At 43.2% G+C, this 14839-nt stretch overlaps 1 protein-coding gene and 1 non-coding gene across 2 annotated transcripts; both read right to left on the bottom strand.

Annotated features, from left to right (window-relative positions):
* Positions 1 to 57: 57 nt before the first annotated feature.
* Positions 58 to 6711, bottom strand: LOC137259656 (uncharacterized). Its single transcript, XM_067797609.1, has 4 exons — positions 6626 to 6711; positions 5826 to 6451; positions 297 to 419; positions 58 to 74 (listed from the first exon to the last, which is right to left on the bottom strand). The coding sequence occupies exons 1-4, from the start codon at positions 6709 to 6711 to the stop codon at positions 58 to 60; spliced, it is 852 nt and encodes a 283-aa protein (XP_067653710.1).
* Positions 6712 to 8687: 1976 nt separating this feature from the next.
* Trnai-uau (transfer RNA isoleucine (anticodon UAU)) lies at positions 8688 to 8796 on the bottom strand. Its single transcript has 2 exons — positions 8759 to 8796; positions 8688 to 8723 (listed from the first exon to the last, which is right to left on the bottom strand). It is a non-coding gene; the product is annotated as a tRNA-Ile (tRNA).
* Between the last annotated feature and the right edge of the window lie 6043 nt (positions 8797 to 14839).

Here is a 14839-nt window from a genome sequence, read left to right as displayed (position 1 = left end):
TCTTTTCGTTTTTATACCGTAGCGCTTGTTTTCCCAAACACACACCCCACTAGCCTCTCAGTTGGGAATATTAGCTGCGGAAAAATGGAATCAGTTTAGCTTTCTGTTTTCGTCTGTCGTGAAGATTTAATGAGTGCCTGGAAAGATCCAGCACTATAGGGATGAGTATAGTCTGTATCTGGTTACAGACTTCCCAGTAAATGATTCTATAACTTTATTGTGTATTTGTGTTAAGCTTGGTATGTACCGTAGATCTTTGAATATATCTCATTCGCCTGACGTCATTTTAATCTCACCTGCAAACAGGACGATATCACGCGCGTTCATTCCTTTCTCTAACTTCTTGAACCAAACCATACACACAACCTTGCATTTCAGGATATATGAAGGGGTCACGTCCCTCCATTTGCACAGATGCCCTGAACGCAGGAAACATTAAAGTAAAGAACAAATAAATAATGATGTATAAATAGACATATATATCGCCATCGTCGTCATCACCATCTTCATCACCATCAACAGCAACAGCAACAGCAACAACAGCTATGAGGGGCGGTGGGGTAGCCTCATGGTTAAAGCCTCCGCTCGGCTCGCTGAAGACCCGGGTTCGATACCCCACATGCATGGGTGCACTCACTATACCTTACCAGGAATTTGTGCTCTTGTCTTAGGCAACGTAGTTCACTTGTGCATGAAGGATCCTGTGAAGATCATGTTACGTAGTTTACTTGTGCATGCAGGATCCTGTGTTCGAACCATGCATGATTTGTGGGTTTTACGTGTACACACGCATTTCTTTGGGCTTCTAACCCGCGAAGATCCGAGTTAGTACGGTCTTCAGTGACACGTGCCTCGCTTGTTGTAAGAGGCGAGCAATGGGATCGGGTGGACAGACTCCCTGACACATATCATTGTATCCCAATTGCATAGATGGATGCTAATGCTGGATTATTTATAGACCGCCGCCATATATCTGTCGAATACGGCTGTTGAATACAGTTCAAAACGACCGTAAACCCAAGACACTTTCTCAATTCTTTCGATAGGAATTGAGTGTGTTAATATCCCGCGTTAATATTTCAGATGGGTATTAGCGAGATTAGAACGAACAAACGATGTGTCTGTCTATTATCAATCGAGTGAGAGAGTATGCATGGGTTTACGCCGCTTTTTGGAATGGTCCAGCAATATCACGACAGGGATACCAGAAATGGGCTTCACGGTTTGTACCCACCTGGGGAATCAAACCCAGGTCTCGGCGTGACGAGCCGGGACGCCTTCGCCCCATTGTCAGTCTAACGTAAACTGCAGTCGTCTATTAAAGGAATGCGACTATTGAAGGTTGTACGGTAGGCAGCATCTGGTACAGAGTTGTTAATGTATACATCTATATGTGCATCTACTTGTAATGGCAGATTCTTTCTACCGACTGACTTCACATGACCCCATGCACACTTACAGTGACACACTGAAGCTGAACTGACTCGTGGGCTGACGCCATGCACACTTACAGTGGCACACTGAAGCTGAACTGACTCGTGGGCTGACCCCATGCACACTTACACTGACACACTGAAACTGAACTGACGCGTGGGCTGATCGTGGGCTGACCCCATGCACACTTACAGTGACTCACTGAAGCTGAACTGACTCGTGGGCTGACCCCATGCACACTTACAGTGACACACTGAAGCTGAACTGACTCGTGGGCTGACCCCATGCACACTTATACTGACACACTGAAGCTGAACTGACTCGTGGGCTGACCCCATGCACACTTACAGTGACTCACTGAAGCTGAACTGACTCGTGGGCTGACGCCATGCACACTTCCAGTGACACACTGAAGCTGAACTGACTCGTGGGCTGACCCCATGCACACTTACAGTGACACACTGAAGCTGAACCGACTCGTGGGCTGACCCCATGCACACTTACACTGACTCACTGAAGCTGGACTGACTCGTGGGCTGACGCCATGCACACTTACAGTGACACACTGAAGCTGAACTGACTCGTGGGCTGACCCCATGCACACTTACAGTGACACACTGAAGCTGAACTGACTCGTGGGCTGACCCCATGCACACTTACAGTGGCGCACTGAAGCTGAACTGACTCGTGGGCTGACCCCATGCACACTTACACTGACTCTCTGAAGCTGAACTGACTCGTGGGCTGACCCCATGCACACTTACAGTGACACACTGAAGCTGAACTGACGCGTGGGCTGACCCCATGCACACTTATACTGACTCACTGAAGCTGAACTGACTCGTGGGCTGACCCCATTCACACTTACACTGACTCACTGAAGCTGAACTGACTCGTGGGCTGACCCCATGCACACTTACAGTGACTCACTGAAGCTGAACTGACTCGTGGGCTGACCCCATGCACACTTATACTGACACACTGAAGCTGAACTGACTCGTGGGCTGACCCCATGCACACTTATACTGACTCACTGAAGCTGAACTGACTCGTGGGCTGACGCCATGCACACTTCCAGTGACACACTGAAGCTGAACTGACTCGTGGGCTGACCCCATGCACACTTACAGTAACACACTGAAGCTGAACTGACTCGTGGGCTGACGCCACCCCAGCTCCCCATATCAGGTCTGTCCAGTATAATGATCCTCATGTTCCGTCTAAAAATACTTTAATTTATTTAAAATAATTTCTTCGTAGAACAAAGGTGGAAGAATATCCTGAAATAAAATTATCCTATCTCAAAATACACAGTTACAAAAAGTAATTCAGATGGAACCCATATCAATCTTAGATTAGTTCCATTATGATAGACTTGATTTGTTTGATTGGCATTATTAGAAGCTGGAGAGTAGTAATAGGGTAAGATTCTTTATGGATAACAACTTCTTTATTACATATGATGCGACGTTTCGGTATGGATCCTTATACCGTTGTCATACCGTTGTCATACCGTTGTCATACCGTTGTCAAGCAAGAGTGTCTTGCTTGACAACGGTATAAGGATCCATATTATCATAGATTTGAGATAAACAACTAATTGACTTATACGCTTGTGTCTGGTTGTGAGTGAGTGAGTGAGTGAGTTAATGATTAGTTGTACGCCGCGTTAGCAACATCACGGCGGGGGACACCAGAAATGTATCCCCATTGTATGTGGGAAATCGAACCCGGGTCTTTCACATGACGAGCGAACGCTTTAATCGCTAGGCTTACCCACCGACTCCCTGTGTCAGGAAGGCAGACTAATTACAAGGCTCAAGCCCTTTGATCTCCCGACGTACCTGGACAGCAGTATGTAGTACCTGTGGTAGAAAGATAGAAATGCATCGACCCTTGTAATATGATCTGATTCATGTTTATTGCTGATCACTGTGCTATGTGACGATGCCGTCTTTGGCGATGGCAATAGCTTGAAAGGTCTGTCGGCAGCACCTTATACAGACCCTGTAACCTTTGGGACTTTATACAGACCCTGTAACCAAGGAGAGGCGGCGGGGTAGCCTAGTGAGTACAGCGTCCGCTTGCCACACTGAAGACCCGAGTTCGATTCACCACATGCATGGATACAGAGTGTGAACCCCATTTCTGGTGTGTCTCGCGGTGATATTGCTGGAATATTGCTAAAAGCAGCGTAAAACTATACTCACTCCCTTAGGTTCCCCTACGTGCGATTCGCATACTGCCTGTTATTTCCCATACGGTCGCTCAACACATTTATCAGTGACATTTCAAACTCCTTCTACTCTCGCTCAGTCTGTATGCCTGTCAATGTAGATCTAGATTGGACTATGAGCTGGCGTTCGCCCAAATAATCCCCTTTATCCCAGTAGGGTGCTGGGGAAGTGCAGATAACCCTCACGTATATATGTTGAGACTGGTGCCAAGGCTGTCCCAAGGCCCTGCTTTGCCCCTTGCTATATCAGAGCTGTTTATGAACGACGGTATTTACTAGTATTATCGACTGTTATTATATTTCTTCATGTTCTTGAATTTGTTTTTAAACTTTACACTTTTTTCCCGTTTATCAAATGCAACATTCCGACCGGGTTAATGTAGCGATTGAGTGAAGGTTTATGAGCACTACCACCAATTTTATCCAACGCCAATATTATTTTTGGATATTCACAAATCCGAAAGGCACCAGTACACCACCAGATCTATCTGTGAGGTAAGTTTGGTGAAGAACTATAAAACGGGTTGAAAGTTCTGCTCCAGAAAAGAATTACCACCAACTACAGTTTAAGTTCAACTTGTTGCCATGGAAACGCAAACATATTTTATTCAGAAATGCAAAACTACCACAGGGCACCATTACACCATCAGATCTATTTATGTGCTAGGTCTGGCGAAGACACATTGAACGGTTACGCCCCGGAAAACACAAATGTGCACGGACGCACGGACAGAGTCCATATTAATAACCACCCACCAAACATCTTTGCATATTTCATTTTGATTTTATTTCGAAAATAAACAGATTGTTACATCTGAACCTTCTTTGTCACAACAGACCCACCCACCTGTTACAATTGCCCCGTGCTAGGGGTTAGCTGTAACACTGACACTCATTTCATTTGATGCGTAATAACTTTATAACGACATGGTAGTGAACTTTAAATGACACTGGGGTTTAAAATCATGATGCCAGTGTACTTGCTAGTGCCGATTAACATGTTGAACGGTCGACTAGTATAGAATTACAAGGCGTTAAAAAGTGAAGATGACAAGAATTTTTTATGGATGATCAACTTCTTTATTGCAGGGTAGCGACGTTTCGGTATAGATTCTTATACCGTTTTCAAGCGTGTGGGGAATGGCAGGGGGAGTACAGTATATATACAGCAGAGATGAGCATGTGATGACAATACAACAATAGCAGGATTAACAATAACTGTTTGAGGTAACAATACATTAGAGAAGTGTTGAGGTAAGCTGATTAAGGACTGAAGCCAGCGGTGGGGGGGGGGGGGGGGGGGGGGGGGGGGTGTAAGAGGGTGAGTTGACAGAAGCCAGAGTGAGATGAGTGGATTAATTGGTGGAAGCCAGGGTGAGTTGAGTGGATAAATTAAGACTGGGGGCCAGAGTGGGTTGAGTGGATTAATTAGTGTTAATGATGCAGTTGAATGCCGGAGAGACAAAGACGCCTTGATCCCTGTTGATTGTTGGGTTGTGTCTGCGGATTTGTACTGCTTCAGCAAGTTTGCGTTGTTTGAAGTCATGTTTGTTGCTAGCAAGTGTTGTGACAGTGTCCCAGTTGATGTTGTGGTCAGGAAATTTGGTGATGTGTTCCGAAATGGCTGATTTTGTGTCACCTTTGTTTGTGGAGGTTTTGTGTTCTTTAATGCGTATGTTGAGTGGTCTGGATGTTTCCCCAATGTAGTTGCTGCTGCAGCTGATGTTGTAGATGACGCCTTTAGGGTGTTGTTGTTGTGTACTGTGTTTCCTACCGTTGGCCTTAATGATTGTTTTGAGGGGTGTTCCTGTTGTAAAGTAGGTGTCAATGCCTGCTTGTTGCTTGAGTAGGCGACTGATGTGGTGTGATGTTTTGCCGGTGTATGGTAGTGAGATGCGTATGGGAGCGGGATCAGGCTTGGTAGTAGTGGGTTTGGGAGGTGGGTTGACAGTGGAGTTAAAGACACGGTTAACAAGTTGGGGAGGGTAGTTGTTTAGTTGGGTGAAGACATGCTTGAGATGGTTTAGTTCGGGTTGAGGAGAGACAGAGGATAGGTTTAGGGCACGGCGGGTGAGGGTAGAGATGATGCCCGTTTTAGTTCGGAGTGAGTGGTTTGAGTCAAAGTGGAGGTATTGGTCAGTGTGAGTGGGTTTACGATAGACAGAGGTTTGGATGGTGTTGTCAGTAGTGCGGGAGACGAGAACGTCAAGGAAGGGGAGTTGTGAGTTGCTTTCAGTCTCAAACGTGAACTGAATGCGGGGGTGTTGCTGGTTAAGGTGCTGAAGGAGAGCGGAGGGGTCGTTAGCTTGGGGCAGAATGACAAAGGTGTCGTCAACCTTCCTGAACCAGCAGGTTGGTTTAATTAGTGAGGAACTGAGGGCTTGGTGCTCAAAGGAGGTCATGTAGATTTCAGAGAGGATGGGAGAGAGAGGGGATCCCATGGGCAGACCATGGATTTGCTCATAGATTTCATCACCCCAGGTGAAGTATGTGGAGGTGATGGAGTTAGTAATGAGCTGAAGGATGGAGTCAGTAGAGAGTTTGGTGTCCAGAGGGGAGTCGAGGTTATCAAGGCGGTTACGGAGGATGTGCAGGGTTTCGTTAATGGGAACACTGGTGAACAAGTCCACTACATCATAACTAACGATTTTTCCAGGGTTTTCAACAGTCTTAAGTTTCTCACAGAAGTCAGTAGAGTCTGATATGTAGGAGTCCGCGGTTTTGCCGAGAGGGGCCAAAACTTTCGTGAGGTGCTGGGCAGTGTTATAAAACACTGAGTCTCTGGAACACACAAGGAGTCTGGCTTTAGGAGGGTTCTTGTGGATTTTCACAGTAGCTCGTGCTTAGGGAGCTTGAGGGTGGGACACAGCAAGTTTGTGGTGCAGTTCATGCGAGAGTTCATAGTTGTCACGTAGTTGTTTCAGGTGGGCTTTGTGTTGTCTCTCTGAAATCTACATGACCTCCTTTGAGCACCAAGCCCTCAGTTCCTCACTAATTAAACCAACCTGCTGGTTCAGGAAGGTTGACGACACCTTTGTCATTCTGCCCCAAGCTAACGACCCCTCCGCTCTCCTTCAGCACCTTAACCAGCAACACCCCCGCATTCAGTTCACGTTTGAGACTGAAAGCAACTCACAACTCCCCTTCCTTGACGTTCTCGTCTCCCGCACTACTGACAACACCATCCAAACCTCTGTCTATCGTAAACCCACTCACACTGACCAATACCTCCACTTTGACTCAAACCACTCACTCCGAACTAAAACGGGCATCATCTCTACCCTCACCCGCCGTGCCCTAAACCTATCCTCTGTCTCTCCTCAACCCGAACTAAACCATCTCAAGCATGTCTTCACCCAACTAAACAACTACCCTCCCCAACTTGTTAACCGTGTCATTAACTCCACTGTCAACCCACCTCCCAAACCCACTACTACCAAGCCTGATCCCGCTCCCATACGCATCTCACTACCATACACCGGCAAAACATCACACCACATCAGTCGCCTACTCAAGCAACAAGCAGGCATTGACACCTACTTTACAACAGGAACACCCCTCAAAACAATCATTAAGGCCAACGGTAGGAAACACAGTACACAACAACAACACCCTAAAGGCGTCATCTACAACATCAGCTGCAGCTGCGGCAGCAACTACATTGGGGAAACATCCAGACCACTCAACATACGCATTAAAGAACACAAAACCTCCACAAACAAAGGTGACACAAAATCAGCCATTTCGGAACACATCACCAAATTTCCTGACCACAACATCAACTGGGACACTGTCACAACACTTGCTAGCAACAAACATGACTTCAAACAACGCAAACTTGCTGAAGCAGTACAAATCCGCAGACACAACCCAACAATCAACAGGGATCAAGGCGTCTTTGTCTCTCCGGCATTCAACTGCATCATTAACACTAATTAATCCACTCAACCCACTCTGGCCCCCAGTCTTAATTTATCCACTCAACTCACCCTGGCTTCCACCAATTAATCCACTCATCTCACTCTGGCTTCTGTCAACTCACCCTCTTACCCCCCCCCCCCCCCCCCCCCCCTCTTGTTACCTCAAACAGTTATTGTTAATCCTGTTATTGTTGTATTGTTATCACATGCTCATCTCTGCTGTATATATACTGTACTCCCCCTGCCATTCCCCACACGCTTGAAAACGGTATAAGAATCTATACCGAAACGTCGCTACCCTGCAATAAAGAAGTTGATCATCCATAAAAAATTCTTGTCATCTTTATCTCAGCAACTTCTAGAATGCCTCTCAAACAGCGTTAAAAAGTGTTACAGTTGACCCCGGTCTCTCCTACCCATCTATTGCAGACAAGTTCCAGTGTCCACAAATTCAGTCCGGTGTATATATTTATGTAAACAAACAACAACAACAAAATACTGTACAGAAGCACTGATTTGTAAACGATGAAATTTTGAGTTCCTTATATTTAAACCGAAAACAATGTTTTATCTCAAAATAAAAAGTCACACACGCGAAGTCACGCCTACATGTACAGACTTTGTATCAACTTAGCAATCTTATTAAACCATATCATTCTAGCGCTATACTGTCAGAACAACTATAGCTGTTGGTCATTTATTTTCTTATTTTTAATTCTTGCTTTTAAATGGAATTTAGTGTCTCACAGACCGTGTTGGCCGGATGTTGTACTTTAATTTATGCCAATGCCATATGATGCTTTTAACGATGTACAACTGGTGACACTGTTATATACAATATTCTCTCTCTCTCTCTTCTCTACATACACAGTACGCACACTGCTATGTAAGAGGGATAATCCTGGCCGAGGGAGCACTCAATCCCGGGTCCCTTTGCGGTCACCGTCGCAGTGAACTGACATGAACGGATTGAGAAATACGCCACTTAACAGTTGGTATTTCTCACATTTACCCAGGTAATTGCTGAATAAGCTATGAAATCTGATAGTGTCATTTGTTTCTACAAGTTGAACATTATTGTTACAAAAATAGTGCTCTGCCCCGGGTGAGGCTCGAACTCACAACCTCCGCATTCCTCATCCCGAAGTGACTCGGGGAAGGTACTGACTATAAGTACGGCGCGCTAACCGATTGTGCCACCGGGGCTGCACGGGAAACTCGTGTAAAATTACCGTTGACTTCGACGGGAATGTGGGTCGTCTTGGCCACGTCGTTCAGATTTCTGTTATATTGCCACAGTATTTGAAACTGATGTGTTTGTTCGTAAGAAAGCTTATCTCGTAATAGAAACAGTTCACCGGGGTGTAAACAAAGCGCTTGAAAAGACAGTGACGTCACATTTCGGCTAATTATTCTACAATTTTCAATGCGGAAATCAATACGTAGCAACTGCGTTGTTAACAGCTGGCATGTGGATTTTAGAGTTACCTCCCTTTCACCTACCGCTTGAATACAGCTGTCCGCTCACATTCGGCTATATATCTACACTGGGTGCCTTCCTACAAATACCAAGGCACAGGTATGCAAAAGAAAAAAAATGATTAATTGAAATGAAATTAATCTAGAATAGATGGCCACCAAAGCTCCGTATTTTGTTACACAAAAATGGAGATTACTTATTTTGTCGTGTGATTGTTACACGATTTGTCTCCATGTTTGGTTGTCCCTGTTCTTCTTTGTGGAAATAAATTATGGGTTTAATAATTCTTGGGTAGAAATATCCATCTAAAATTTCAAAAGGAACTCCTCTCGTTGTTACTGTAAAAGGATATTTTAGAACACACAGCCTCGTCTTCACAAGGTACCCATTTGCAGCTGGGTGAACGTGGACATATATGTATAGTCACAGTATACATGTATATGATACTGCACGATGAGAAAAAAATAATCGGGCTTACACATATGATTGCTGCTATTTATATGTTGACTCTATTTGCAAAAGGGTACATGTAGGCCATCGGTCCATGGTACATTTGTCAGTGTCCGGGGTTTCGCCTGGTTAACACATTCCATAATGTAAATATATAAGCAAACAACATTGCCCACACGAAATGGTCAATTAAATGGTAATTAAATCACGAATTTTAATGTTTCTCTTTTGGGGAAAATTCATTTCAGGAAAGACTTGTAAGTTGTTTCCCCTTATTTACAAATTCCTCTATAACCATGTGGTCTGCAAAACAGCTGACTTTCAAAGGAATGCCCGTATTAGGGACACTTTTGACAAAATTGGAATGAGTTATATAAGCTACATAAGCATATCTAAATAAAACAGAATCCCAACGCACTTGTTGAAACCTGTCAGCAAGAACATCAATCTCCAGACGTGGATATCAAACACAGAAACGTTTTCAAGAAGAGCTGTTCATGATATGTATTTTTTGTACATTTCGAACTGAAATACGGAACCTCTCTGACCTTATTACCTTGCAATAATCGGAGGTCGTTACTCAGTTTCAAACTATTACAGCACCTTCCAGTTGAAACAGGACGATGGACTAAGACACGACCAAATAAATGATTATGCTCTCGTTGTAATTCAAACAATGGAGGAGATAAATTTTACTTTTTTTATTTGCCCTACCTTGGTCTGAGAAAGGGAACGTTTATCAGCAACTTATAAGGTAGAAAAAACAAGGAATATTATTATTAATTTAATTTAATTGGAAACAATTATGATGACAGGAATATATATTTGTTATGTTAACTATCGCGTGCTGATCCCGATAAGTACTCTGTGAAGCATCCAATGGTGACCTGGTATCTCTAGCGTGCTTTGTCGAAGAAGAAGAAGTTTATTCTCATAAATCACACGAAGTGACACAGAGAACATACAGATGATTTACAATATGTACAGTATGGTTTGTGCAAGTCAACAATAGAAAGAAAATTACAATTTTGCATATGACAGTCTCATTTGTTCAGACATAAACCTTCCTTGATGTATTTGGCTAATTTCAGAGTGATTGGTTTATAATATGATTTCATTATTGAGATGAATTTATCTAATGAAGGATTATTACAAAAGTACCTAGGCAGATATTTATTTCTTAGTGTTGCTAGACCTGAGCATATTAGAAGGAAGTGGTAATCATCGCCCACTGCATCATTACATAGTGTGCATTTCCTGTCAGAAACAGCGATACTAGTCCATCTTCCAGTTTCTATAGGTAATCTGTGGTTAGCTGTCCTAAAGCGTGTATACCATATTCTAAGAAGATACATTTCGGAGGCAGTCCAGAAGATTGGGGTTTAGATTAGGTACTTGTTTATAAAGAATGTAATATTTGCCTTTCGAAGAATCATTTGCTGTTGCATTCCATGACTGATAAAACAGACCCGTGAAGGTCCCGGGGTAGAATAGGCCTTCAGCAACCCATGCTTGCCATAAAAGGCGACTCAGCTTGTCGTAGGAGGCGACTAACGGGATCGGGTGGTCAGGCTGGCTGACTTGGTTGACGCATGTCATCGGTTCCCAATTGCGTAGATCGATGCTCATGTTGTTGATCACTGGATTGTCTGGTCCAGACTCGATTATTTACAGACCGCCGCCATATAGCTGTAATATTGCTGAGTGCGGCGAAAAACTAAACTCACTCACTCACTCACTGATAAAACTGATCAATAAGAACCCATTAAACATTAGTTTTTAAAACATTTGGACAAACAACAGACTGTGACATCCACACATGGTAAAAGCCAGTATCCCGTGAGATATTTTCTATTGCCGAAAGTAAGCTAAACGTATAATTAGGACAGGCTGACTTCAGGGTATACATGAGAGAGTATATTTTGGATGACAGTTTGTGTGGGAGTAATAGCATTTTACACCAATGAGAAAGCATTCGGATCTTTATAGAGATATCTAACGGGTATCGGCCCAGCTCGCCGTATACCATGTAATCTGGAGTTGTCATTTTAACCTTAAGAATGTAGTTACAAAGTTTTAAATGGAGACGTTCTATGATCTGTGGATTTTCGTATCCCCATACTTCTGAAGCATACAGTAATATAGGTTGTACAAGTTGGTCAAACAGTTTTAACTGGCAGTCTAGCGGCATATCTAACATTCTAATTTTTCGCAATACTGCATACATGGCTCTGGAAGCTTGAGCATGAAGTCATTTAATACCTCTACAAAAACACTCATTGTTGTTAAACAAAATACCAAGATAAATGTTTTCTTTTACAACCTCAGTATTTTCATCATCCGGGACATTTTTACAACTTCCTTTGGAAAATATTACAGCCTTAGTTTTTGATATATTAACATTCAGTTTCCATGTTTTGCAGTATTCTGAGAAAATATTTAATGCATGCTGAAGATCATCACTTGATTCTGCAAGTATTACGGTATCATCTGCGTACAACAAAAGAAACAACTTAATGTACAAACCGATGTGATTTTCAAACATACTCCGAGTTGACTTCAAACCAGTATAGTTATGTTCAGCAAAGAAAGATTCTAGGTCATTCGAATACAGGGCAAACAGAAATGGTGACAAATTTTCACCCTGTCTCACACCAATATCACAGGAAAAGAAAGGGGATTCGATTCCATCAAATACAATACAGGATTTTATGTTTTGAAACATGTTGCGGATAACTCGAAAACATTTTCTATCAATATTATTTCTAATCATTTTTAGCCAGAGACCATAGCGCCAGACAGTATCAAATGCTTTACGAAAGTCGATGAAAACACAAAACAGTTTCTTCCTCATATTTTGATATGTCTCTATCAGAGCTTTAAGAATGTATATATTATCTATTGTGGAATAAGATTTCCGAAAGCAAGCTTGTGATTCACTTATCAGATTCGCATTGTTTGAAAACTTTTGTAGGCGCTTGGATAGGATCGCCGTGAACAGCTTGCCTAAGCAACTAACAATGGATATATATCCCCCTGTACTTATTGAGATCGGCTTTTATAAATGGGCTTTATGTAACCATCTGACCGAGCTTGGGAAAAAAAGATGATCTAGCAACAGGTTAAACAATTTAACATAATCTGGTAGCATTACATTGTCAGAATGTTGTAAATTAGATTTCTCATCATTTTATTTATTTCTGGTCGGCAGAAACTGTTGGCTTCCACGTTGAAAAATGTCTGAGTTAGACAAATTTTAAATATGTCTGGTGCTGGTGGAATGGTTGGACTGAATGAATGGAAAAAGAATTACTTCATGTCAAACCTCCCCGGGGATTGTTTGCGATCTCACTCACGCAATATCTCATTTGGTGATTTGTTTTTAAAAAACAACGCACGGCCATGCACATGCAAACAATCACACTTTGCGCCCGTCCTTTTCAGTTGGTGTTGTCCTCTGATGGTGAATGTATAATCTATGAGTATCGGTCTGCTTTGTCTTACAGCAGTATTCCAGCAACATCACTGCTGGCGACACCAGACCTTGGCTTCATACGTGGCTTCATGGCCCATTGGCTTCATCCATGGGACTATCCCAGAATTTGGACAATGCTAGGTTTCAAGCCTATGATCAGCGGATCTTGAGGGGAAAGGGACACAAATCCAGTCACCTTGGACCACCCAGCCAGCCCCACCTCCTTAACTGAAGCCGCTTTGCCTGTACTATCCGCACGCATAGCGGGTAGCTGTAGGTCGCTTGAATGGCGCCATTTTCTTGGAACTAATCAGCAATAAACCTTTAACCATGACCGCAGCATAATCGGCTTTTTTATGAAAAAAGGGCGATTATGTTATTTCTGACTGAGACAACACCCAACACTCCTCTCTGCATTAATGTTTATCATATTTTTTTCTATTTTTTTATTTGTCGCAAACCACTCTCATCGATAGGGCGGGTTCGGGCGATGTTGTGCATTAAGATGAAGGGCATGAGAGGGGATATTTGGTCTCGGCGTGAAGTCTAGACTGTGAGACTCGCAGTGTGTTTCAGGTATCTGTGATCTATAGTGTCTGGGCGGGACACTTCCGATGCTTGCACAGTGTAATTACATCTGTCTGCACTGTCTGCAGACTTGTCCTTTGATGCCTAGGGATCGTGAAATCCACTTCTTATTTCAATACTAATTAAATGCATTGGCCGGTTAATTTGTTTCCGGGTTAATTACACTTCGAAGTGCACAAATGGACCCTTCTATATTCATTCGAATACATTACTGTACTGTATTCCTTAGTCAAGTGGAAACAGCGTCTGCTGTTCTTAAGGAGCATGGGAGGTTTGATACTGAATCGCGACATACCAAAACACTTTGATTGCTGGCATTACTTGTTGCCCTGGTTGAAACTAGGCATATGGGTATAAAACAAGGACTGGTCAGCTGGGAGACTTTAATGTGTCTGTGTGAAATATTAATAATAATTATTGCTTTATGTAGCCCCTATTTCCAGCTATATGTAGCTGCTCAATGGTGCTTTACACGATAGATATCACTTTACTTCAGTTCATTAGCTGAAGAGAAAATAAATGTTTTCAGTTTTCTCTTAAAAGTTGGGAGAGAGTCACTGTTTCTGATGTGAAGGGGGACTGTGTCCCACAGGGTAGGAGCTGCAACTGAGAAGGCGCGAACTCCAGCTTTTGTCGCTGTTGACGGAACTGCCAGTTTCTCCTTCTGGGCAGAACGTAGGATCCTTTAAATAAGCAGGTGATGATTCAACAGTAAGGGCGTTGTATGTCAAGACGAGTAACTTGAAGCTGACCCGATGTCTGATGGGTAACCAATGTAGATCTCTGAGAATTGGCGTAATCTGACAATCATTTCTGGAGCGGGTGACGACACGAACTTCCTTGTTCTGAACTCCATGTAAGTGAGAGACTACGCCGGATCCAAACACTAGCGAGTTACAGTAATCAAGTCTGCTTGTTACTTGAGACTGAATTAAAATCTTGCAAGTTTCATCGTCGAGGTACTTTCGGAGTTTGCTGATGTTGGCGTGGTATCTCAGTTGCAGAAAACAGACTGGTACAGGCAGCAATGCGCACATATGCATGTGTGTGACAGTACCTCTCTCTTGGGAGCAGTCGCATAGCTTTGTGATTACAGAATCGCCTGTTTCACCGGAAGCCCGGGTTCGATCCCACTTCAGGTGTCCCGTGGCATGATATTGCTTGATTATTCGATAGCTCAGAAAACAGAGTACCACACTGTGTATGTCGACACACCTGCACGTGTAAAGACTGTATTACACATTTTTGTTCATCAA

Source organism: Haliotis asinina, chromosome 1 (assembly GCF_037392515.1).
Source record: "Haliotis asinina isolate JCU_RB_2024 chromosome 1, JCU_Hal_asi_v2, whole genome shotgun sequence".
In the NCBI taxonomy this organism is placed as follows: Eukaryota; Metazoa; Mollusca; class Gastropoda; order Lepetellida; family Haliotidae; genus Haliotis; species Haliotis asinina.
This window is presented reverse-complemented; position numbering and strand designations above follow the sequence as displayed.